Source organism: Notolepis coatsorum, assembly GCF_963971535.1.
Source record: "Notolepis coatsorum genome assembly, chromosome: 13".
NCBI classification, from domain to species: Eukaryota; Metazoa; Chordata; class Actinopteri; order Aulopiformes; family Paralepididae; genus Notolepis; species Notolepis coatsorum.
The window spans coordinates 4,219,783-4,245,263 of record NC_140177.1 but is presented as its reverse complement, the minus strand read 5'-3'; the positions used below and the strand labels follow the sequence as shown (position 1 = coordinate 4,245,263).

Below are 25,481 nucleotides of genomic sequence, written 5' to 3'. Positions count from 1 at the left end.
GCTATAGTTGTGATTAAAAACACTATGCCGTAAATGAACACAACCAGAATAATATTACAGTAAAGAGAATGATAGTTGATGATGGCTTTGTTCCCTTGGCTTAGGGATCAAAGTATAGTTCTGTTTTTCCCTCCAAAAAGTTCCTTTGTTCTTCTGCCGACCTGCTGCCTTGACTGTGGATGAGATGGTTGGTTCGAGGTGTTATCCTGTCGGTTGGGTTTTCCAGAGTCCTCTCCCCCTCACCACATCCAGATCTTATAGCCAAGACCTGCAGTCTCTTGTGATGTCATCAGAATGACATCATCAAATTCTTTCCTCCAATCCCAGGCCTGCTAAGCTTGAATTTGAAAATAGGGGTTTGGCTTAATAGGCCAACCCTCTTCTTAGTTTAAACCCAGAGAATAGTTTCCCTGTATTTTTAATACTTTGATTGATGAACCTCAAGATATATTGATTACATAAACACAGATATATCATACTTAAACACATTACTTGTACACATTCTGTTATTTTTAGGACTAGTTTCACCTTAAGTGAAACTAATCTTCTTTACCACAAAGTCGGCTGACTTTCAATAAATTGCTACCAAGTCTAATCATTCTGTTAGCTTACATCAATATTTTATACAGTTTTAGTATGACTTCAGAATTATTATCCCAATGTAAACACTTCTAATTATATTTTACACAGTTTAATATGGCTTCAGAATTATTATCCCAATATAAACACTTCTAATTATATTTTCATATCAAAAACTAAGTTGTGTGTGTATATGTGTGTGTATGTGTGATCAGATTGTGTGAATGTGTGTGTGTGTGTGTCTATATGTGTGTGTGTGTGTGTGTCTGTGTGTGTCTGTGTGTGTGTGTGTGTGTGTGTGTATGTGAATGTGAGTGTGTGTGTGTGTGTGTGTGTCACAGGAGCCTCCAGCGAGATAACATGTTTACGTGACCTTTTGGTCCTTTGATGTCTCCTAAGAGGAGACACATGTTTCTCTAGAATATGTTGTGTGTGTGTGTGTGTGAATGGGTAACTAAGGCTTCCTGTCCCCCACCCTGACGAACCCAGGTGGCTGGTTGCGTTAGCTGTTTACCCACCCCCACTTGTAAACAGTTCCTCTATTGTCTTGGTTTGAAACTTGTCTATACAGCAGCTGTCCTCACAGGACCGGTTCCACAGATCACACAGGATACATGACTCTGTATCTTTAGTCTGCAGCTGTTGCCCACACTTTGTATGCAAATTCACCTTTGTTTGTGAGCTTAAGATCCTATCATGATAATCTATGTTCCTGAATTTACCACAGTACTAAAAAGTAAAAGTAAAAACTTTTTTTCCTGACTGTCTATTCTTCTGATAGCAGGTGTTTAATCAAAGATCCCCGCTTTCTAGTCTTGCACAAGGACCAATCAGCATGGGTATGGGCGGGTTCATTTTCCATTGATGGGGATTTGATTGGCTGTTTTTAAATAAAGTGTGGCCGCAGGATTAATAACGTTAACGTTAGTTCGGCCAGAGAAACAAATATACTAATTAAAATGGTTGGCCCTGCGAGATTTGTACTTTGTAGGTCTGCATTTTAAATGTAAGGAGTAAAAAGTACGTTTTTTTCCCCCTCTGAAATGTAATTGAGTAAAAGTACAAGTATACAAACCTAATAATACGAGTAAAGTACAAATCGAGTAAAGTACAAATCCCCCAAAACAGTACTTAAGTACTTTACACTCCTGGGTACAATACAGTACAGCTCAATACACACAATTGTTAAGGGGATGCAGACCAGAGAAAGACTTTCGTCTTGTTTACATCAGGGTCCCCCATTTTCAATTCATCATAACATATGACATACATGACATACAGATAGACAGTACTGCTACATCTATACATTCATGACATCCCAGATTTACAAATACAGTACTGTTTGTGATACAAAAAGAGTCTAAAAAAGAGAGTATATACATTTGACGAAGCAACTGTACATTGGATGAGGTTGGTAGTTCAGTTCAAAGATTCAAAACAACAAGCTAATTATCAATCTGCAATAGCCGTACATTTTTAATTTATTTTTTTAATCAGAAATCCAAATAATTATAAGCCTGTTTTTTGTGTGTGTAAAGATCAGTGTAGCGTGCGTGTCATGATGAAGTGGGATTTTAATTAAAACACTGACACGTTTTGAGTTCAGTGGTAAACAAAATTCTTGGTAAACAAGAATACCCTGAAGACTCTGGCAGGAGCACTCATACAAGGGTACTACGACTATGCTTGCACCTCATGGTACCAAAGCACCTCAAAGGCGCTAAAAACCAAATTACAAACATCTCAAAACAAACTGGTCAGACTACTGCTTGACCTTACTCCTAGAACCCACCTCACCCCTGCCCACTTTGACAACCTAGGATGGCTTAGAGTAGACGACAGAGTACAGCAACTTGCAATGGGCCTGGTCTACAAGATACACTACACGACCAAGGTACCCATGTACATGTCAAAATACTTCCCAAAGGTCAGTGAATACCACGATCACAACACCAGAGGGAGCTCCACAAATCATGTTAAACCCAGATTCGGCTCAAACAAGGGACTAAAAGCGTTTAGCAATTATGCCACATCAATGTGGAACGCCCTACCCAAAGCTGTAAAAGAATGTGAATCACTACCCACTTTCAAAACCACTCTCAAAGAACACCTACGGGAGACTGCAATTCGAAACTGGCCCATGTAAATGTCCTAACCCAACCCCCTCCAATGTACAGTAAATTACCAAGTATGGTTTTGTCAATATTCCAATGTACAGTTTTGCTTGTACAGTTTTACAGTGTTCCCCACCCAAACCCCCATATCCGACCCCCCCCCCCCCACCCACGAACCACCTCCAATGTACAGCCCCACCCACCCCACCTACCCAACCTCCCCCAATGTACAGTTTTTACGTCAAATGTATATACTCTTTTCTGGACTCTTTTTGTATCACAAACAGTACTGTATTTGCAAATCTGGTATGTCATAAATGTATAGATGTAGCAGTACTGTCTATCTGTATGTCATGTATGTCATATATGTCCTGATTAATTGAAAATGGGGGACCCTGATGTAAACAAGACGAAAGTCTTTCTCTGGTCTGCATCCCCTTAACACTTTGAGTGCCACGCCGTGTTTTCCTTTTTACCCCCTTGAATGCCACGGTCCACTCCCAATGTTAACGTTAATATCGCCTAATCTATGTTTTAAATTATGGCTATTTGTCTAATCTGCCCGTCGCTTATCAAAGAATCATTTTCCAGTCAGTGTTGTCGAGGCAGATTGTTTTTTTATCGCTTAATTTCTGTTTGAGAGCATTTTGAAAAGCGCCCGTTTTCAGGTGAAAAACAGCCCATTCTGTGATAATCGCCTTTTACTGGAATATTCCAGAACGTTGATATTTGTCTGCCTATTTATGAATCGTTTTCAAATAAACGCTAGATGATCAATAGTATATGTGCACGCACGCACGTTCGAGCCGCGCGCTGATAATAGCTGATTTCATTTCCTCATGGATTTTACAGTGAAACAGATAGAGCACATATCACAAAAAAGCTTATATCTCCTCGAAAACTAGTCTGATTATCCTAACACTGATAACATAGATTCCTTACCTGACATCAGATGGTATCCAAATGGTATATTCCAATTCCTGATCACCATTCGAAAAAATCGATAAGTGTATAGATCTAACGTGTATACAGTAGAACTCATGATCCGCGGGGCTCAGAGGATCCAGAATGAACTCTGGTAACCCCGGCTGCATCATTGGACTGGAAAATGTGGACTGGAATATTTTTTTTCCCCCATCCATTTTCATTGAGTCCATTCCAAAAGGGTGATTTACCATCTGGGAGACGATAGGGGGCGCTTTTTTCACATCTGATCGCCGGCGGCCCTTGGGTAGGCTAGGGTAGGCTTGCGTGATGCAATATGATTTCAGATCGCTAAAAAAATAATAATAATTCCGAGAAATCTCGTGAGTGGCTTTCAGCGTAACTATCGTAAACACGAGATTAGCCGTGAGTGGCTCTCAAAGTGTTAACAATTGTGTGTATTGAGCTGTACTATATTGTACCCATTCTACAATCTGTTAAAGGGGAACTATCTTATAAATGGCCTTTTTCAGTGTTTAGCATTGTTTCCTAGCTATGTGGACATATATTAATATGATCTATGTCTCTAATTCTCATATTGGCGCATTCTTCCAATTCTCCTCTCACAATATTCACCCTCACTGAACTGAGTCATCTGAAAATGTGCTGAGTGATTTGTGATGTCAGAGAGACTCCGCTGCATGTTGAGACTCACACACTCAGCACAGTTACCATTGTGGTTGGAGCCCAGGCTCAAAACGGCTTAAGATCTTGAGGTAAAAAAATGCTGTTTTTAAGGACTTGATTAGAAATACAAAACAATGAATTAAAAAAAAAATTACAGAGGTGTTCCATAAACTCACAGGAATTGTGTAAAAGTGCCCAAATAGTGAAAGAAATAGTAAAATAGTTCCCCTTTAATAAAGTTTTCAATCAATCAATCAGGGAGTCATGTTTCCACTCGACCTCTAGAGGGCGACACAAGTCAAACATCACCACCGCCCAGTCAGACATATACATCGTAGAAGAAGACAGAAAAATGACCATAGAAGAAGATAATACAAAACATCGACTGTTGTGTTTTATTATTATTCGATACAACGTCGTATTATAATTACTTTAGATCGATTAAGTGAATAGTTGAACGATTCTGGGCCACATTTCTTAATAACCACCAGCTCTCTCTCGAAGTCAACCTCCTGTCTGTTTAACTTTCTGTCTAAGTGCATGTAGTCTATGGCTTGGGGGGGAAACATGCACTTTTAGAATCACCAGAAAGGCTTTCGAAACAGTGAAATGCCATGTTGACCTCAATATTTTCTAAACAAATTATATGAAAAGGTTATGAAATGAACAAGAATGTGATCAAATATGTAATACAAACGGAGCTCAACGCATACATTTGATCAGTAGAAATCCGTTTGTTTCCCCCCAATACCAAGATGGCGGCGGTCACGTGACGTCAGAGTGTCTTCGAGAATTGGTCTTTACGAGCAACGCTTCCGCCCCACGTGACTTCCCTTCTCCAATGACTCTCATTAATTTGTCACAAAGCCGGAAGTAACGGTTGCTCTGACCACCACATGAGACTCGACTCACAACTCCTCGGCCGTTCCTCCACACAGTCCTGCAGATATATACTATATAAATATACTTCCAAAACCAAACAACGCACTGTTTCCAACTCGGTTCATCTAACGTTATAACGTCAAGATCTTTCACGAGAGAACGATTACTTGCATAGAACCAGCTACTAGCTGCTAACGCTAGCTAGCCCACTGCTAACTGCACGCTGCTGAACCAAAACAAAGAGACTCCGAGACCAATACTAGTGTTGCTGAGCAGCAGCAACTAAAACTAAAGTGTGAAATAATGACCGGCATGGCTTCTCCAGAGAAGGCTTCTTCGGGCTGCAAGAAGAAGACGATCGAGAGGAAGTGTGCTTCTAAAGACGAGTACAGGCAACTGTCTAGCATCATGGGAACCATGAACAATCTGAGGAAACAGGTGGGCTTATAGGTCTACGTCAAATGTATATACTCTCTTTTTGTATCACAAACTACTGTATTTCTAAATCTGGTATGTCATAAATGTATAGATGTAGCAGTACTGTCTATCTGTATGTCATATGTTATGATGAATTGAAAATGGGGGACCCTGATGTAAACAAGACGAAAGTCTTTCTCTGGTCTGCATCCCATTAACAACTGTGTGTATTGTACCCATTCTGCAATCTGTTAATAAAGTTTTCAATCAATCAATAGGTGATGGAGAACGGGCTATGAGCCACGGTGCCATGATCTGATCACCCCCTGCAATGCAGCATTCAATGAAGCGTCTTGATTTTAACGGGATAGTGTGTGTCTGTTTTGTCGTCTTCTGTGTCTGCGTTCGTGTTTTTAGATACAAGTATTAATACGTATAGTGCGAGAGCGAGTGAGTCAGCATTTGGACGTGTACACGTATGATGAGACAGACAATAGTATTGTGTGCAAGGAAGCAGGTATGGAGTGTTTCAATAAATGTGTGTGTGCACCGATTATAATGTGTGCTGCACATATCTCTGGTTGTATGCCTAACTAATTGCATGCATGGTACCTGTTGCTTAACACAGTGGGTGTTTTTGTTTCCGCAGGGAACTCTGTGTGACGTGACCCTGGTGGTACAGGGAAAGCACTTCTCTGCCCACAGAGTGGTCCTGGCCTCTGCCAGCCATTTCTTCAATCTCATGTTTACTAGTGAGTACACTTACTCTGAGCCATTTCTTCAATCTCATGTTTACTAGTAGTGAGTACACTCACTCTGAGCCATTTCTTTAATCTCATTCAGGGAACAAACTTAACTTTTTGACTTACCAGCCATCCAGATTTTTTACAAGCCAAAAATTATAAATAGCTTTTTAGTATATCGCCATGTGTTATTATTACTATATAATACTCTCGTATGCTATTTTCAATTAATATCATAAACAACATAAGGAATATTAGCCTAATTTTTGAGTGGACTGAAGGAATGAGTCAGCGTTAATAGTTTTAAATGCAAATAATTTATTGCGAATTTATTTACAATATGGAAGCAAAAGAATTAAAGAACATATTAAAACAACTTCAAACAAGATAAACAAATCCATACTTGCCACCTACAAGGCAACAAGGGATGTTAGCGGAGTCTGTAATGCATCCAGCCTTGTATGGAATAATAATATAATAATATATAATATCATGCATTGTTATGTAAACAATTCCACTGGGTAGGCTTTACAACCATAATTAGCTGAAAGTGAAAGCCGACACACCTATATGAACATGCTGGACTAACGTTATAAAAAAAACACAATAAACTTACTCGCACATCCAAGTCCCTGTATGGTCTTGATTTTTTCGCTATAGCGTGGGCGTTACGGAATAGTATCCGCATTTTAGCCAGAGTCGACTCTGACAGCTTGGTCAACAGTCGGAGCAGCCAGGAGCGGAGTAGACTGTGCTTTGTATACAACAGAGCAGTCCCTGTGACAGCGTGACGTCTCGTGGCTTTTGATGGCTTCCAGTTTCATCACCGACGTCCCGATGACAAATGAATTTCGTTTTCTTTTATCCGTTGCTTTGGCACGACATGGTATACAAAACTTTACCCCCCCCCCCCCCCTCAAATTTAAGCCATTCTCGTGGTTTCCCGGAATCAGATGTGTACCATTTCTGGTTAAATTTCCTAACTACACCGACGCTAGTAGCAGGTGCAGTGTTATCGGTGGTGCTGGTGGTAGCAACTGACTCGTCACCGTTAATGTTGTCGCCTGTTTTTCTTAATTTTGAGGGGGACCCGGGGGAGCTACTCCGGGAATATGCCTCCACATATTTGGTCAAATCAAATGCAAAATTAAATATCAGAGCACAATCAAAAACGCGATTGCAGGTTTTTTTTGTAGTAGGCTAAAGAACGGATGAAGACAGATCTCATGTGCGTCTCATGTTACAAACTTGATCTCGTGAGCAGAGCGCATCTCACACACACACACACAGTTTCACTTTCGTTTCAACTCACCACGCCCGCATCCAATAGGGTCCAGCTGCAGCCCCGGAGATTGTTCCAGATTGGGCAACTTCCACCCGCTCCCACGACATTTCTCCCGCTCAGCTGGACTACTCCCTGCATCATGCAGTGGATTTAGTTGGCCGCCAGATGGCGCCCAGGCCTTAATTTATGACGGCCAAACATTATATCTACAAGCCTGTGGCGGTGGGCGTGTGACTATTTTGTACCCTGATCTCATTGTTTACTAGTAGTGAGTACACTCACTCTCAGCCATTTCTTTAATCTCATGTTTACTAGTAGTGAGTACACTCACTCTGAGCCATTTCTTTAATCTCATGTTTACTAGTAGTGAGTACACTCACTCTCAGCCATTTCTTCAATCTCATGTTTACTACTAGTGAGTACAATTTAAAAATGGGGGACCCTGATGCAGGGGAGGAAACTAACTTTTTGGCTTACCAGCCAACTGGCGAGTATCTGATTTTTTTTACCAGCCAAACAGATTTTTTACCAGACAAAAAAAATCGCTAATTGTGATAATTACTTCTTTGTACGTCTTCGTCTAAATTGATTTTCAATCATAGTAAATTAATCACACTGTCTCTACTCTTCAAAATATTACATCATTAAATCACATATTAACATGAAAGAGGGAACTATTCTGGACTGGGTTGGGCTGAACTGGGCAGTGAAAGATGCTGGGTTGGGCTGGTCTAGGTTATACTGAATGATGAATTGAAAATGAATTGAAAATGGGGGACCCTGATGTAAACAAGACGAAAGTCTTTCTCTGGTCTGCATCCCCTTAACAATTGCATGTATTGAGCCGTACTGTACTGTACCCATTCTGCAATCTGTTAAATAAAGTTTTCATTCATTCATTCATCACAGCTCAACTACTAGGAATGTGTGTCTGACTCTTAAGTGCAGGAAATATTCATCAGAAAGGGGGGACATGATGGAGGGAATGGAAAGAGCAGGTTTGACAGGAGCAGGGTTGAAGGGCATATTGGAGTGTGGAGGAAGTGGACAAGACATTAAGCAAACAGGACTGAAATGGGGGACCCTGATGTAAACAAGACGAAAGTCCTTCTCTGGTCTGCATCCCCTTAACAATTGTGTGTATTGAGCTGTACTGTATTGTACCCATTCTGCAATCTGTTAATAAAGTTTTCAATCAATCAATCAATCAATACTGGGTTGGGCTGGTTTAGGTTGGACTGAGTTGGGCAGTGAAAGAACCAAGCATTTCACTGTAATGTAATAGCTAAATAAAACAACTTGAACTTGACTTGTTACATTTGCACTCTGGTTGTATGCCAAATGTATTCTGGTTGTACTGTACTTGTGCTGTAAGATGACAATACATTGGAACCGAATCGACAACGCTAGGGGTTCAGCAGGTGTATTCTGAATGCCAAGTATGACAACATCACCGTTGTGAAGGGCATATGGGCGAGTGGTGATATGGGGGGAACCCCGGTAATAATAAAATGTCACTCGGCTGCATTTAAGCAAAGCCGCTCAGTATAGTCGTCCACTATGTTGAATGCGCGTTATGGTAGCTTGTTACATGCTAGGTAGCTAGCCGGCTAATGCTGGTTGACTTGTCATTCTCATCCGACTCGAAGGAGACGCGTCGCGTGCTGTTGTTCGCCCCCATGTCAGACCGCACTGATATCCGAAAGCGACGACTCTACATGCAATTATTTTCATCCACTGATGTGTTTTTGTAAGTTTGTCTACGTTGTCAAGCCGGCTGCCGGTGGCAGGAGTTTGTAGGTCTGCGCGCAGTGGTCTGTCCACTTCCCCTAGATGGGCGGCATCTTCTAGAAAATGAGTGTTCATTGGAGGAGCTTAGAGCGCATCTGTACAACGATGATGTTCATTGGTTATGGTCTGATTATTATGTGGCGCAAATGGGAGGAATCAAGGGGGGAGTCAGAGTTCGGTTTGTGCCAGTGAGCGAATCAGCAGATTGCAGAATGATTTTTTTGTTTTGTTTTGTAATTACTAATACTCGCCAGACTGGCGAGTGCTCTTCATGAATTACTCGCCAAACGTAAAAAATACTCTCAATTGGCGAGTAAAGTGGCCTAATTTCCTCCCCTGCTGATGTAAACGAGACGAAAGTCTTTCTCTGGTCTGCATCCCCTTAACAATTGTGTGTATTGAGCCGTACTGTATTGTACGCCGTGGTTGATTGATTGAAAATTGTATTAACAGATTGCAGAATGGGTACAATACAGTATGGCTCAATACACACAATTGTTAAGGGGATGCAGAACAGAGAAAGACTTTCGTCTTGTTTACATCAGGGTCCCCCATTTTCAATTCATTATGAATTGTAAGTAAGGGTGCAATTAGCACCGTGCAATCCATTCTTTGTGGATCCCGCCCTCACTCTCAGCCATTTCTTCAATCTCATGTTTACTAGTGAGTACAGTACACTCACTCTCGCACTCACTCAAAAGAAACCCAGCGCACACACCACACTTCCAATCGCACACTTTCTGTTAACAATTTACCCCATCCACTCTCTCTACCTCTCTCCTCCCTTCCCTTCTCCATCCTTGGTTCCAGCAGCCAGTATGTTGGAGTCGACGTCTCACGAGGTGGAGCTGAGAAGCGCTGAGCCTGAGATCATCGAGCTGCTGGTGGAGTTCGTCTACACTGCCCGGTGAGACGCCGCGCTAACCGCAGAACTGGGGCTGTCCGGGCTCGCGCTAACCGCAGAACTGGGGCTGTCCGGGCTCGCGCTAACCGTAGAACTGGAGCTGTCCGGGCTCGCGCTAACCGTAGAACTGGAGCTGTCCGGGCTCGCGCTAACCGTAGAACTGGAGCTGTCCGGGCTCGCGCTAACCGTAGAACTGGAGCTGTCCGGGCTCGCGCTAACCGTAGAACTGGAGCTGTCCGGGCTCGCGCTAACCGCAGAACTGGGGCTGTCCGGGCTCTCGCTAACCGTAGAACTGGAGCTGTCCGGGCTCGCGCTAACCGTAGAACTGGAGTTGTCCCGGCTTCCTCTATACTTTCGACAACAAATGTTTGTTTCCGCGTCTCTGATTGGCCACGCGCGTTTCTGGTCATGTGACATGTGCGCCAATCGTGGGACCGCAAGTTTCTACGCTGGTTAAGCTTAGGCGCTCTTTCGAAGTTGGTTAAGGTTAGAGTTTGTCTTAGAGCATGGCGATAGAACGCCTGCCCTGATTCCAAACTCTAACCTTAACCAACTGCGAAAGAGTCGCCTAAGCTTAACCAGTGATAAACTAGGCGTTAGGTAGTTTGCAGGCTGTTAGACCCGGAAATAGGCGCAGAACTTGCTGTCCCACGATTGGCGCACATGGCACATGACCCGGCCAATCAGCGCAAAACTCGAACGCAGAAACAAACATTTGTTGTCGAAAGTATAGACGCATCCCGGCTCTCGCTAACCGTAGAACTGTCCCGGCTCTCGCTAACCGTAGAACTGTCCCGGCTCTCGCTAACCGTAGAACTGTCCCGGCTCTCGCTAACCGTAGAACTGGAGCTGTCCCGGCTCTCGCTAACCGTAGAACTGTCCCGGCTCTCGCTAACCGTAGAACTGCCCCGGCTCTCGCTAACCGTAGAACTGTCCCGGCTCTCGCTAACCGTAGAACTGTCCCGGCTCTCGCTAACCGTAGAACTGTCCCGGCTCTCGCTAACCGTAGAACTGTCCCGGCTCTCGCTAACCGTAGAACTGGAGCTGTCCCGGCTCTCGCTAACCGTAGAACTGTCCCGTCTCTAACTAACCGTAGAACTGGGGCTGTCCCGGCTCTCGCTAACCGTAGAACTGTCCTGTCTCTCGCTAACCGTATGCTTGCGTTATATTTGGTCCGGTTCCAATACAGCTTCAAACCAACCTACAACATCACACAGCACTTTGCTTTTTTTATAAAAAAAATTTATTATGTTTTAGTAGATTTTTATTGCGTTTTTGGTACCGGGCAGTCCGGTAGAGAGGGAGAGGAGGAAATGGGAGACAGAGCAGGGGAAGACATTCGGCAAAGAACGCCGGGTCCGGGAATCGAACCCGGGTCGGCCGTGCCGCGACGCAGCGTGTTACGTGGTTCGCCGTTTGGGCGCCCCAGCACTTTGCTTTTAAGAAGCGTAAACCTGCGTCCCCTGGGTTAAGGTGTCAAGTTAGAAAGGACAGCTTGGGGCGCCAGGGTGGCGCACCACGTAGCGCACTGTAGTGCAACGCGGCCGTCCCGGGTTCGACTCCCGGACCCGGCGACCTTTGACGCATGTCTTTCCCCATATCTCCTCCCGTTCTTCCTCTCTGCCGGACTTGTCTAATAAAGCCAATAAAAATTGACCAAAACATCCTTTTGGCCAAATTTCCATCGGGATGAATAAAGTATTTCTATTTCTATTGTATTGTTTGCCCCAAACAATGGCTTAGTTCACACCGAGGTGAGAGGCCAGGGCCTATGGCCCCCACCCCCCTCTCTACTTATTGTCTCCTTCTCGTCCTCAGTGTCGCCCAGGTGGCCAGTGGAAACACTCCTCTCAGCCAAAGCTCATTTAACCCACATGTACTTTGTATTCATTTAAAAACAAGTTTTACTATTAAACCTATTTTGATCGGGGCGCCCTCATGGCGCATACCATAGTGCCTCGCGCACCTACGCGGCCGACCCGGGTACGATCCCAGATCCCGTCGTTATTTGTCGCATGTCCTCCCAACCTCTCCTCCCGTTCGCCCTCTCCTCTGTCGGTCCTGCGTGGCCAAAATAAAGCTGTAAAAATGCAAAAAAAAACTTTTGATCAGAATATCCGATATAATTGATCAATCATAATCCGCCACACAGGTATGTTAGCTAGTGCTTTCTGCGATTTACATTTTCGACAAGATCGAACGTTTTGTTATTTTTTTTAATTCCCAACCCCCTTCCTGGTTGTTGCGCACTTTCCCCTACTGTTGGTCCGAGAGGCCGGAGACTGTCACATGCTTTCCTCCGACGCATGTGCAGCCAGCCGGCAGCCAGCCTGGCCCCTTAATCATTTTAGGCAACCAGCTTGCGCCTAGCCACGCCCCCGCTCTGCCGCGGCATTATGCAGCCGTAATCCCCCCTCTTTTAACATCGACGGTTAGCTCAACTGGTTCGCCGCCTTGCTGTGGATCCTGCGGTGCGTTGGTGACAAGTTCGAATCACTTATTTCTTATTATTATTTTTTTTAACGTGCATTCTTTCGCCGGTTAAGTTTAGGCATTCTTTCGGAGTTGGTTAAGGTTAGGGTTAAGTTTAGGCATTGTTTCTGAGTTGGTTAAGGTTAGAGTTTGTCTTAGAGCAGTGGTTCTCAACTGGTCTAGCCTCGGGACCCAACATTTTCCTTAGTCATTAAGTCGCGACCCAAATTTTTGAACGACTATAATTAATTAATTTTTCTTTTTTTTGCAGTAATACACAATCTTTCATGCACTGTTAAAAACATGAAATAAACACAAAAAAGTGCAACAAAAATGCAACTAGGGCTAAAAACCCAATGAAATAAAATAATAATAAATAATATATGCTTCTTAGCAGATTTCTTAGCTTAACATAACAAACCTAAGTTTGGGGGAACTAATGGGATAACTGGGGTTGCAACAAAAGTGCAAATAGGGCTAAAAACCCAATGAAATGAAATAATAATAATTAATAATAAATAATTATGCTTCTTAGCAGACTTCTTAGCTTAACATAATAGACCTACAGTAAGTTTGGGGGAACTAATGGGATAACTGGGGTTGCAACAAAAGTGCAACTAGGGCTACAAAAACCCAATGAAATAAAATAATAATAAATGTTGTTTGCTCCTGACAAGAGTCTCAAAGTCTGGGGTGATGATAGACAAAGCAACTCTGAGATCATGCTCAATATCCAATCTGTTCCTGTGCTTTGTCTTCAGCTGGACCAGAGCTGAGAAGCCACTTTCACAAAGATAGCTAGTGGGGAAAAAAAATTATAAAAATAAAAAATAAAATATAAATTTTTTTACACGCATCCGCGACCCACTCAAAATGGCCCTGCGACCCACTTTTGGGTCGCGACCCAGCAGTTGAGAAACACTGTCTTAGAGCATGGCAATATTCTTTCGGAGTTGGTTAGGGTTAAGTTTAGGCATTGTTTCGGAGTTGGTTATGGTTAGGGTTAAGTTTAGGCATTGTTTCGGAGTTGGTTAAGGTTAGGGTTAAGTTTAGGCATTGTTTCGGAGTTGGTTAAGGTTAGAGTTTGTCGCAGAGCATTGCAATAGAATGCAGCCTATTTCCGCACTGCCGCTCTCTCGCGCTGCCGCGGTCACATGGGCGTCGTGGCCAATCGGAGAAACGCTGAACACAAGTTGGTTGCCTAAAATGTTGACGCAGCCTGGCCGCGCAGAGTAATGTGCGGGAGGCCGCACTACCTCTCTCCAGATCCTACCCTCGCTGAGCAGGCGCCCCGACCGAACTGTAGGGGTCGCTGTCCACAACGCCCAGGACCCACCCGCCAGCTTTCCCCACCCCTTAATACTGCCAATTGTATTAGTGTGAACGGCCAGCCAAGCTGGTGACAACGCCGGGAGCTGGATTCGAACACGCGAACCCAGCGTCTCCAGCGTTGGTGACGAACACAATCTCCGCTACGCCACCTGACCGCCCAAGATCGAAAGTTTGACCTTCGTTAAAGGTTTTCCTGAGCGAGATGGAGGAAAGAAAACGCATTGTGTTTTCTTGGGTGTCCCTCAATCCAACATTGGGTCCCTAAATTGGCCCTCAGTCATCAAAACCTTGAGAACCCCTGCTTTATAGGGCTGTCACTTTAACAAAAAATCTAATTCTTGTTGCAGAATTGTAGACCAGTTCGAATTCGAATTTCAGTGTAAAAAAAAAACAAACCTAAACGTAAAAAAGGTCTAAGCCAGTTTCGGCAACTTTTTTTTACCGTGGTATGTTTGGTATCATTCTTTTCAGCACAGGATCGCCTATTATGACCTGACCGTTTAAAAAAATAATTTTTTTTAATATTATTATTATTTATTATAATTCTTTTTTTAATTTGTTTTCCTTCAAGTTTGAATCTTGTGTTTTTATGTAAATTCGAAAATAATGTGACAGCCCTACTGCTTTAGTATAAGACTTGATGTGTGTGGTGTGTGTGTGTCTCTCTCAGTATCTCAGTAAACAGCAGTAACGTCCAGTCCCTCCTGGATGCGGCCAACCAATACCAGATCGAGCCGGTGAAGAAGATGTGCGTGGAGTTTCTCAAAGGACAGATCGACGCCACCAACTGCCTGGGTGAGGAGAAGGACTAGAAGAATCACAGCTCTAGAGTCGACGCTGTCTGCCGTCCCACGGCCCCGTCCTGTAGGGATGGGCACCGAATCTGGTACTTTTATTAAGGGTATCGACCGAATCACGTCGGTACTACAGAGTACCGATTCACGTGAGATCAACCGGTGCCACATTTCGGTAAAAAATAAATAAAATACACAACAATACACGCTTACCTAGGATTTGCCTTTATTCAACAACAACAAAGCAGTCGGGGCAATGGCAAGCCGAAAACGGTCGCAAGTGTGGGTTACACTTTACAAAGCCAGATGCAGACAACGCTCGCTGCAATATTATATTATATAGGGCTGACCCCTATTAATCGATTAGTCGACTAATCGGTCGAAAGGGGCCGTAGTCGACTGGCCAACCTCTTAAAAGAAAAGAGGCATAGAAGCGTGGCTAACGCTAATGGCACGCATACCAGAGGCTAACTGCCTACGAAAACAGGCACAGAGGCACTGAAAGAGGATTTCACCCATCTAATGAACACACTATACTAGACAAATATCAAGATGTATCCATCAGTGGACCAATTGCATGCTTTTGCAGAGGACAAGAAGCCTTCAGTCGACTCCTTCAGACATTAAGCACCCCCACAGCCCAAATGGAATGATAAAAAAAAAATATATATATATTATACTTTTTTTTCTTTTTTTGACCAATAGTCGACTAACGGCAAATTTTGGCCAATCCTAGTCGACCATCCAAATCCTTAGTCGGGGACAGCCCTAATATTATATATATATTAACAAATTGTATATTATATATATATTAACAAATTGTTCTAAATAAATAATAATGATAATAAATAATTAGAAGTTTGGACATTTTTTCTTTCCAACTGGGGTAGGTAAAATTACAGAAAAAAGGTACCGTTGGGTATCGATTCACAGGTACCGGTATCGGCTCAAATGTGAACGGTACCCAACCCTACTGTCGTTTCTGCATTAAAGTCGGTCCTCTGAGGCCATTCACGTGTAGTTGTCTTTCCTCCAGCATGGCTGCCCAGGCTGTAACCATCGGGAACCCCACTTTTGAAAGAACATTCCCAATTTCTGTGTAGCGGTAAGAGTCGGTGAAACAATGGGAAAGCAACTGTGACTTGTTTTACAAGATCCAGTAATGAAACAACCAACTCGTTACATTTCTGTTTTGTAAAGTTCTCTCATGCCGACACACGGCGACCGCTGTTTGGCCCAACGTGGAGGACAAACGGGGCCATTCTGAACCTCCCGTGAAAGGCCTCTATTGTCGCCCCCTCTCCTGTAGGTATCTCCTCGCTGGCAGACTGCCTGGACTGTCCGGAGCTGAAGGTGGCCGCCGACGACTTCATCCACCTCCACTTCACCGAGGTTTATAAACTGGACGAGTTCCTTCAGCTGGACGTCACGCAGCTCACACGCCTGCTGCACCAGGACACGCTCACTGTGCGCGCCGAGGACCAGGTACACCCACACACACACACACACACACACACACACACAGACATACACACACAGACATACACACACACACACAGCTCACACACACACACACAGACACACAGACATACACACACACACAGACATACACACACACACAGACAGACACACAGACATACACGCACACACACACAGACACACACACACAGACACAGACACAGACACACACGCACACACACACACACAGACACACACACACACACACAGCTCGCAGACACACACAGCTCGCAGACACACACAGACATACACACACACACACACAGCTCACACACACACACACAGCTCACAGATGCAGACACACCACAGACAGACACACCACACACAGACGCAGACACACGCAGACAGGCACACACACACAGACAGACACACCACACGCACACACACACACGCAGACACACACACACAGACACACACAGGCACACACACAGATGCAGACACACACACACGCACAAGATAGAAGATACTTTAATGCCACACAACTATGGTTGGTGGTAATTGTTTGCGGTACAGCATGTTATTTAAGCACGAAGACATCAACATGGAACATCAAACGCCCCCCTCCCACCTCCCAATCCCCACAATAAATACATAAATACATACAGGACAGTCACATGTAACAGTGTCAGTTCATGTTAATTTCAGTTCGGATGCTTGCCTGTCTGTGCAAGGGGGGGGGGGGGGGGCCGGGCCAGGGTGTTTAGTGTTCGGACTGCTGTGGGGAAAAAGCTGTTTGTGAAGCGTGTGTGTCTGGTTAGAATGGACCTGTAGTGACCCGAGGGGCATGCGCTGGAATAAGTGGTGTGCTGGGTGGGAGGGATCGTTGACTATTTTACCAGAGCGGGTGACCAGAGCGTGAGGTGTAGATGGAGTCCAGAGAGGGGAGGGGGCAGCCAATCATTTTGGAGGCTGTCTTGGTGATGCGTTCTTTGGAAGAAACTGATGCCGGTCCAGGTTTTCCATGCACTTTTATTATGTTCTTGTGTGATGTATCGCACATTTTATTGCTGTGTGATGTATTGTTTGTATTGCATTGCAATACAAACAATTGCATGTATTGCATGTGTGTGTGTGTGTATTCCTCTGTGTATGTGCCGCCCATTGCATGTCGTTGTGTCGTTGCATGCCGAATAAAGACCTCTCTAAAGAGGTCCTGCATTATTATTATTATTATTATTATTATGCTCGATATTGATATGGGATGCTCGATATTGGCTTTTTTACCGATACCGATATTGTCCAACTCTTAATTTCCGATACCGATATCAACCGATACCGATATATGCAGGGTTTCCCCCCCAAAAACGAATAATTTCAGGTAATTAACACTTTAATCGCCAAAAACGCCGTAGGACGTTTTTCCCCGCCATGCTCATTCTGCCAAAGACGCCGTACCACGTCTTTGATATCAATATTTCAAAAATCTGATCGAAATCATATTTCTCCCCCGGAGACCTGAGATCTACTGTTGAGCCCCTCTCAACTCTCCAACGGTTCAAGAGCGCCATCTGGTGGCCGATCGGCGGATCGCCCAAACCGGAAGTGGTGCTCGCCCATATTTCGTCCGGGCACTCGCTATCGTTAGCGGGACTCCATCTTGATACACTGGACATCGATCGGTTGCAAATAACTCGATAAACAACATGATTTGGACGTATATACTATTATACAACCTGGAAATGGATCGCATATTTCTACATCCCATAATGGGAACATTTCTGTTCCACGCTCATCGCCCAACGCTATGAGGAAGCTACGGTAAGATTCAACATTATTTTTCAACGTGTTCGATACTAACTGCTCTAATGATCATATATCACCCACACTAGATGAATCATCTAACGTTGGCCACGGAATTATAAACGACCCCCCCCCCCCCCCATCCGGTCAACATCAAATGATCAGTAGTAACTTCTAGAAGCACGTCCATTTGAAATTTTTTATCTCGCGCCGATTCCTATCAAACTGTATTTCATCATCAATATAATGCATTTGGGGCTATAAATCACGTTCTGGAGAAATCTGCAGAAAACGATAAAAACATACTTATACTTTAGACCGTATTTTAGTATGAATATGTGAATGAAAAAGTATAACGTTGCTACACCCTGAACAATAGATATAGGACGTTGAATGGGCCATAGTAATGTCAATTTAGCAATACAATTTAAAAAGTTATAGCCCTGCAAAGAAGGGGAACTTCTCCATATTAAATAGGGCTGGCGAAGGATGGTAAATTATGAATTTAAGCCTGGCGATCAAAGTGTTAACATTACATATATCTTGTTGTGGAATTAACACAACATTATGCATACTTTTGACAATAAATAAAATTAGAATGTGTTCTTACTTGCTTGCCTGGGTAAATAAAGGTAAGAAAAAAAAAAAAACGATACCGATAATTTCCGATATCACATTTTAATGCCAATATCGGCCGATAATATCGGACATCCCTAATTATTATTATTATTATGTATTGCAAATGTTATTGCTGTCATCTTGGCCAGGTCTCCCTTGCAAAGGAGATCTTGTATCTCAATGGGACTTCTTGGTTAAATACATTTTATATATTTTTTTATTGCATGCTTTGCTATTTGCATCATATTTCTAAATGTTTGTATGGTCTTTCCTAATCCGTCCATCTGTGTGTGTGTGTGTGTGTGTGTGTGTGTGTAGATCTACGACGCGGCGGTGCGCTGGCTGAAGTACGACGTGTGTAACCGCCAGCGCTACATGGTGGAGGTGCTGGGCTGCGTGCGCTTCCCCCTGGTCTCCAAGGCCTTCCTGTCCAAGACGGTGCAGGGAGAGCCCCTCATACAGGACAACCCCGAGTGCCTCAAGATGGTCATCAGTGAGTGGACAGAGGGACGCACACGCTGCGCTACACCCAACTGGAGCTCTCCCAAGCCTGTTTTTATTGTATTAGTTAGTGGTATTGGTTAGTAGGGATGGGCGTGAGTAACTCGTAGCTATGAGAAAAATCTATATATATATATACTTTTTTTTATTTTATTTTTTTTACATATTTGTTTCACATGTATGTGTAAGATTAAATAACTGTTTGTTGGTTTCGTTAAACATATACGTGAATGAACAAAATTAAGTAAACTTTTTCTTTGTTAGTAAAAAAAAATTGTAGTTCCCCCCCCCCTTTTTGAATAATACACGATCACTCGAGTATAGCATGCGATCAATCGATCTGGATTCTTCTTAAAAATGCCCATCCCTATTGGTTAGTGGTATTGGATTGGTTACATTTACATTTAGTCATTTAGCTGAACGCTTTTATCCAAAGCGACTTACAAGTTTTGTACGACAAGTCAGCAGGAAGGGCACAACTCTATCAGCTGAGTAACAATGTTCATCAAAGTGTTGTGTGCTACAGTGTAGGTTAGTTTATTAGGACATGTGCATGACAGTAAGGTTAGTTAGGGTTAGACTTTTTTTTAAATTATATATATATATTTTTCAGATAATGGTTGAAGAAGTGCGTCTTTAGTCGACGGCGAAAGATTGGACGGGTTAGTGGTATTGGTTAGTGGTATTGGTTAGTGGTATTGGTTAGTGGTATTGGTTAGTGGTATTGGTTAGTGGTATTGGTTAGCGGTATTGGTTAGCGGTATTGGTTAGTGGTATTGGTTAGTGGTATTGGTTAGTGGTATTGGTTAGCGGTATTGGTTAGCGGTATTGGTTAGTGGTATTGGTTAGCGGTATTGGTTAGCGGTATTGGTTAGCGGTATTGGTTAGTGGTATTGGTTAGTGGTATTGGTTAGCGGTATTGGTTAGTGGTATTGGTTAGCGGTATTGGTTAGTGGTATTGGTTAGTGGTATTGGTTAGTGGTATTGGTTGGGGCTGAGCGGTATCTCCTGAAATCATGGTATATTACCACATTTACCTTTTTGAAACAACTAGGGCTGCACGATTCTTGCAAAAATGTGAATCACGATTTTTCTCACTAAGAATTGAGATCACGATTCTCTCACACGATTCTTATTTTTTCAATAAAAACATTTATTGCACTCTTTCTTAACTCATTCACGGCCACTAGCTTTCGTCATCTGCGCTTTTTGGCGGCAGCGTTAATGACCATTTTAGCTATGTTTGCAGACCCATCGTGTGTTCTGTATTATAGCTATGGAGACAATAGTATGGCTCATTTTACAGGCATTGTTCATAGTCCATTACTGACTAATCAGCTCATTTCTACACACTGTAGTTTGTTACACGCTAAACAGCGCCCCATTTCTGGAATAATCCAGTCTTTTTCCATAGATCGCGAGATAGGACGCATTATATGCAATAAGCCCAAACCGCTCTGGTTGATTCCCTGAAACCCCAAATACTCCCAAATCAAAGGTATCAGGGGTGGGCGGGTAGTCTTACCCAGAAAATCCGATCGTTAGAATACGCTTGGTTTATGTCCGGTAAAGTAAGCCACTGTGATCGTTACAGAAACATGTTTCAGGTTCGGTAAAATAGACATAGGGGGTCCTTACCTTAGCCAGGAGGTACTCCAAAAAGAATAATTCCAATGATCCCATCGGCGATCGCGATTACTCGTTTATATGTAATTACACGTGTTTACGGGACACTATAGGTTTTGAGGCGAGCAGGTATTCGATCGTCATTGCAATACCAACGTAGGTAGATGAATCATAGACACCTAGATGGCTCTGGCTGACCGTATAGAACAGGGATCAAAGGAAAAGACCAAAGGATCAAAACCTGAGTATACTCTGGTTTTGGCGCTCAACCGTTGGCGAGATAACCCGACTATACTCGGGTATGACCATTAAAAGAGTTAAACAGACAACATAACATATATCAAAGTGCTTTACTTAAACATAAACATAACATATATGAAAGTGCTTGACTGAAACAAAAGTCTCTTGTAACATACAAAATAACTCGAGTCAGAATCGTCATAATTTTAAAAAGTTAAGTAAAAAGTAAAAAAATTATAAATTAATCGTGCAGCCCTAGTAACGACAGATTAAATGCTGACTGATGGATGAAACAAACACACCGTGTTGACACCCAGCCCTCTCGCAGGTGGGATGCGTTACCACCTCCTGTCTCCTGAGGACCGTGAGGACCTGGGCGAGAGCAGCCGACCGCGACGCAAGAAACACGACTACCGCATCGCCCTGTTCGGAGGCTCCCAGCCGCAGTCATGCCGTTACTTCAACCCCAAGGTACACACACACACACACACACACACACACACACACACACACACACACTCCCAGCCACAGTCCGCCACTACTTCACCCCCCCCTCACACACACACTCTCTCTGTCACACACACTCACTAGGGCTGAGCCCAAACGTTCGAACCTTCGTTCATTACGTTGGCATCAGGGTTTCCGTTAGAATTTTTTTTTGGCGGTCTGAGTGTCCGGTAGATTTCAATCTACCGGACAAATGGGATCAATTCCGGTCAGAGTTTATTGAGCTTAAAAACAGTTGATAGTAGGTCTGGGCGATATGACGATATTATATAAATATCGGGTACAGTTCATTAACGATACACTTTTTAAACGTATCGTGGATATCGTGATGTTTTGCCCTCGCGTTAGAGGCCGCCGCGGCTGAGATGCAACTTACAAGCGCAGTGCTAAATGCTTTCCCCTCCCTCTCGCCTCTCCCTCTCGCAGAAAGAAAAAGTCAGTCACACACACACTTGCCCAAATTACGTCATCTACACGCACATACACGCACGCAAGCGCACACACCTAGCCAGAGACAGAGAGGCGGTGGCTCAGTGCTAGGGATGGCCCCTGAAACCCAGGAGTAAGCTCCGACGTTAAATTAGTCTATGAGCGGATTAGCTACGGAGCTAACAGAGTGTACCATCCATCTGCGACGCAACAGTGGCAGCAACAGTGGACACGGAGTAATGTTAACGTTATGTCGAGTTCATACTACACTACACGTATGAACTCGACATAACGTTAACGTTACTCCGTTTCCATGAAGTGTTTAATTAGCAGCAATCTGTTGTTGAAAATGTAACGTTAACCGGAAAACCGGAAATGGAATGCGAGGACAGGAAGCCGTCATGAAGTCGGCTTCTGGCCCTTGTAGTCATATATATTGTAGTCTTTTAGTCTTATTAACTAAAAGATTTTAACAAAATAAAAAGCAGCAGCACTATTGGATAACTGAGTCATGTTTGCTATGTATTTCTTTCTTTAGGGGAGTAGGACATTTGTTTCACAGTTTTAGCATGATGTTTTATAGATGGCTAGGTTAAACACAGGTTTTTGTTTTTTAAGAGGGGGGGTTTGATTTGATTGAAGTTTATTTCAAGTATGCAACACAACAAACAAACATCAAGTACAGATATAGCCTTAAGCCGTTCAAATAATAAATGTATACATACATGTAAATAAATAAATAGTTATAATATGTAATCTAATCATCTAAATCTAATCTAATATATAATATAAAAAAACGAAAGGCTAAAATGCTAAATATATAATCTAAGAATCCAATAATCTAAATCTAATATATAATATAAAAAGTCTTGTCTTTAATGTTCGCTTGCAAACTCAAATACTGTCTTGGTAAGCCTCATAATGAATTGTTTGGGGAAAAAAGGAAAAACATCGTGATGTGTATCGTGTATCGCCGAAAGGTCAGAAAATATCGTGATATCATATTTAGGCCATATCGCCCAGCCCTAGTTGATAAGCCTATATAAAGAATGACATCCTCAAGGCATTTATAATATTTTAACTTAAAACTAGGCTACTTTTGCATATACAGTCATTAATATATTCCAAATAAAATAAGTCCCTCGAGACTTCGTGCTGCTGCCGACTTGAGGTGTCGGTGGGCAGTCTGCCCGACATTAATAAACAGCAGTCTGTTATAATCACATTTTTATGAGCTAACGAATTCCGTTATATTGGACATTTGTATTAATTATATCAAGCGAAGAACTGAGAAATTTGGCAGAGAGAGACAGCAACATTATCGTGGGTTTGCGTGATGTATATCTCCACCTCCCAACGACTTGGTGCTGGTCATAATGTCCGGTGAAAATAATTCCCTCTAAGCACAATTTGATTATTTGAATTGTATTAAAATAGGCTCAAATTAAATAGCCTATGTGATGAACGAAACAATCATTACATTTGTTTCATCGTTGCTTCACCAAGCAGGTCTGTCTAATAATGCCAACGCTGTGTCAGCGCGAGCTTGCTGCTAGATTTACGAGAAGCATGGAGCTGCAGACCCACAGAAGAGCAGTGTTTTCAGGTCCGGTCGGTGTCTCGGGACACCGCTCAGCAGTGCCCCCCACCCAACAGCTGAATTGCCAATGGCTGAATTGGAGTACTGCACTGTGCCGGTAAAGCTGGTGGGTTCTGTGGGTCTGCAACTCCATGCTTCTCGTAAATCTAGCAGCAAGCTCGCGCTGACACACCGTTGGCATTATTAGACAGACCTGCTTGGTGAAGCAACGATGAAACAAATGTAATGATTGTTTCGTTCATCGCATAGGCTATTTAATTTTAGCCTATTTTAATACAATTCAAATAATCAAATTGTGCTTAGAGGGATTTATTTTCACCGGACATTATGACCGGAGAGATTAAATATGTCGGACTTCAACAGATTTTGCCGGTCAAAAACCGGTAATTACCGGACAACGGAAACCCTGGTTGGCATTCGAATTCTAAATCAACATTCGAATTTATTAAAAAAAAATTGGGGTCTTTCTTCACAGTTGCAGATAAAGATTAGGCTACACTAATATTGTAGTATTAAAATAAACTGATGAGTTATATTCATTAATGAAAGTTGATTTAGTTGGGCTGGGGCTTCTCCCTGGTCTGGGGCTGGAAAGTTGATATAATAATAATAATAATAATAATAATAATAATAATAATAATAATAATAATAATAATAATAATAATAATAATAAAAAAATACTAATTTAATCACTTTATTCAAATTGAGGATTTAGTTTGAGGATATTAAAAAAGAGAAATTTAAACATCTATTTTTATTATACTATTTTCTTTAAATATTTTTTTATTAAAAACCAAGGTTCGAACGTTCGTTCGAAAAACCCTGACGAAGTTCGAATTAGTGGTCTGCAAGGGCCTTGAAATAAAGCCTGAGCCCTGCCCGAGCCCTTGAACTTCAGGCCCTGCCCGAAAATAAGCCCGACTGTAAATAATATTTTAAGCCCTAGCCCGCGTGAAAACCCGAAAAAAATTATTATTATTATTATTATTATTATTAAAATATAAAAAATTTTGTATTTGTTTTAAATATTCGAAACACGGTTTTATATGAACGTAATAAATAAACAAAACTAAGAAGCATTTACATAGCCTGTTTCGCAATGACGTCTCTCCCAGTGCTCGCTTATATAGACTGACTCACACTGTCACACATCAGCCTCGTAAAACGTATTGAAGGCTATAGAATCTTATTTGACACACGCACACACACACACACACGACACACAATAGCCTACTCAGTCAAACAAACAAACAGAAAACAGAAATCAGATTTCGAGCAGAGCAACGTAATGAAAATCACAACAAAACAAGTAGCAGTCGCGACCCAGCAAATAGTAAACATCACTCACCAGACGTCAGCAACGCGTTGAACACCGTTAACAAAACCGGCTACATACATCCCAAGAACAAATTAAAACGTTCGCCAACTGGCTATATTCCAACACAACCAATCGAGTTGAACTTGTCCCCTGAGTTCTCTCTGCGCGCTGCAGTAATTACATCCAAATGTTTCTCTGGCGCAAAAGAGAAAGCGAATCTTAAAACGAAGGTTATCATATAACCCTAGTTATATGAAAAAAAAATAAAAAACTCAATAAAAAAAAATAAAAAACGGCTGTGCCCGGGCCCGGCCGAGCCCGAATTATTTATTAAAAAAAAAGCCCTACCCAGCCCGAACCCGCCGGGCCGGGCCCTGTCGGGCCTGGGCAAGGTTGCAGTGCACTAGTTCGAATCCCAAAAACAGGCTTCGGGGATAGCCTTAACACACACACTCTCCCA

The 25,481-nt window shown here is 42.7% G+C and overlaps 1 protein-coding gene across 6 annotated transcripts in view; it reads left to right on the top strand.

Annotated features, from left to right (window-relative positions):
* Window positions 1-5,189: 5,189 nt before the first annotated feature.
* LOC311239123 (kelch-like protein 7) overlaps window positions 5,190-25,481 on the top strand; it is a 32,084-nt gene continuing 11,792 nt past the window's right edge. For 2 of the 6 annotated variants that reach the window (XM_084327373.1, XM_084327372.1), the window contains exons 1-7: window positions 5,190-5,624; window positions 6,253-6,355; window positions 10,236-10,329; window positions 14,801-14,925; window positions 16,234-16,409; window positions 19,119-19,293; window positions 21,496-21,638. In XM_084327373.1, the coding sequence (XP_084183499.1) occupies window positions 5,490-5,624; window positions 6,253-6,355; window positions 10,236-10,329; window positions 14,801-14,925; window positions 16,234-16,409; window positions 19,119-19,293; window positions 21,496-21,638 (951 nt within the window). In that variant the 5' untranslated portion in view covers window positions 5,190-5,489. Of the gene's footprint in view, window positions 5,625-6,252; window positions 6,356-10,062; window positions 10,086-10,232; window positions 10,330-14,800; window positions 14,926-16,233; window positions 16,410-19,118; window positions 19,294-21,495; window positions 21,639-25,481 lie in introns of those variants that run through there. The other 4 variants (XM_084327371.1, XM_084327370.1, XM_084327375.1 and 1 more) reach the window with 3 other exon arrangements.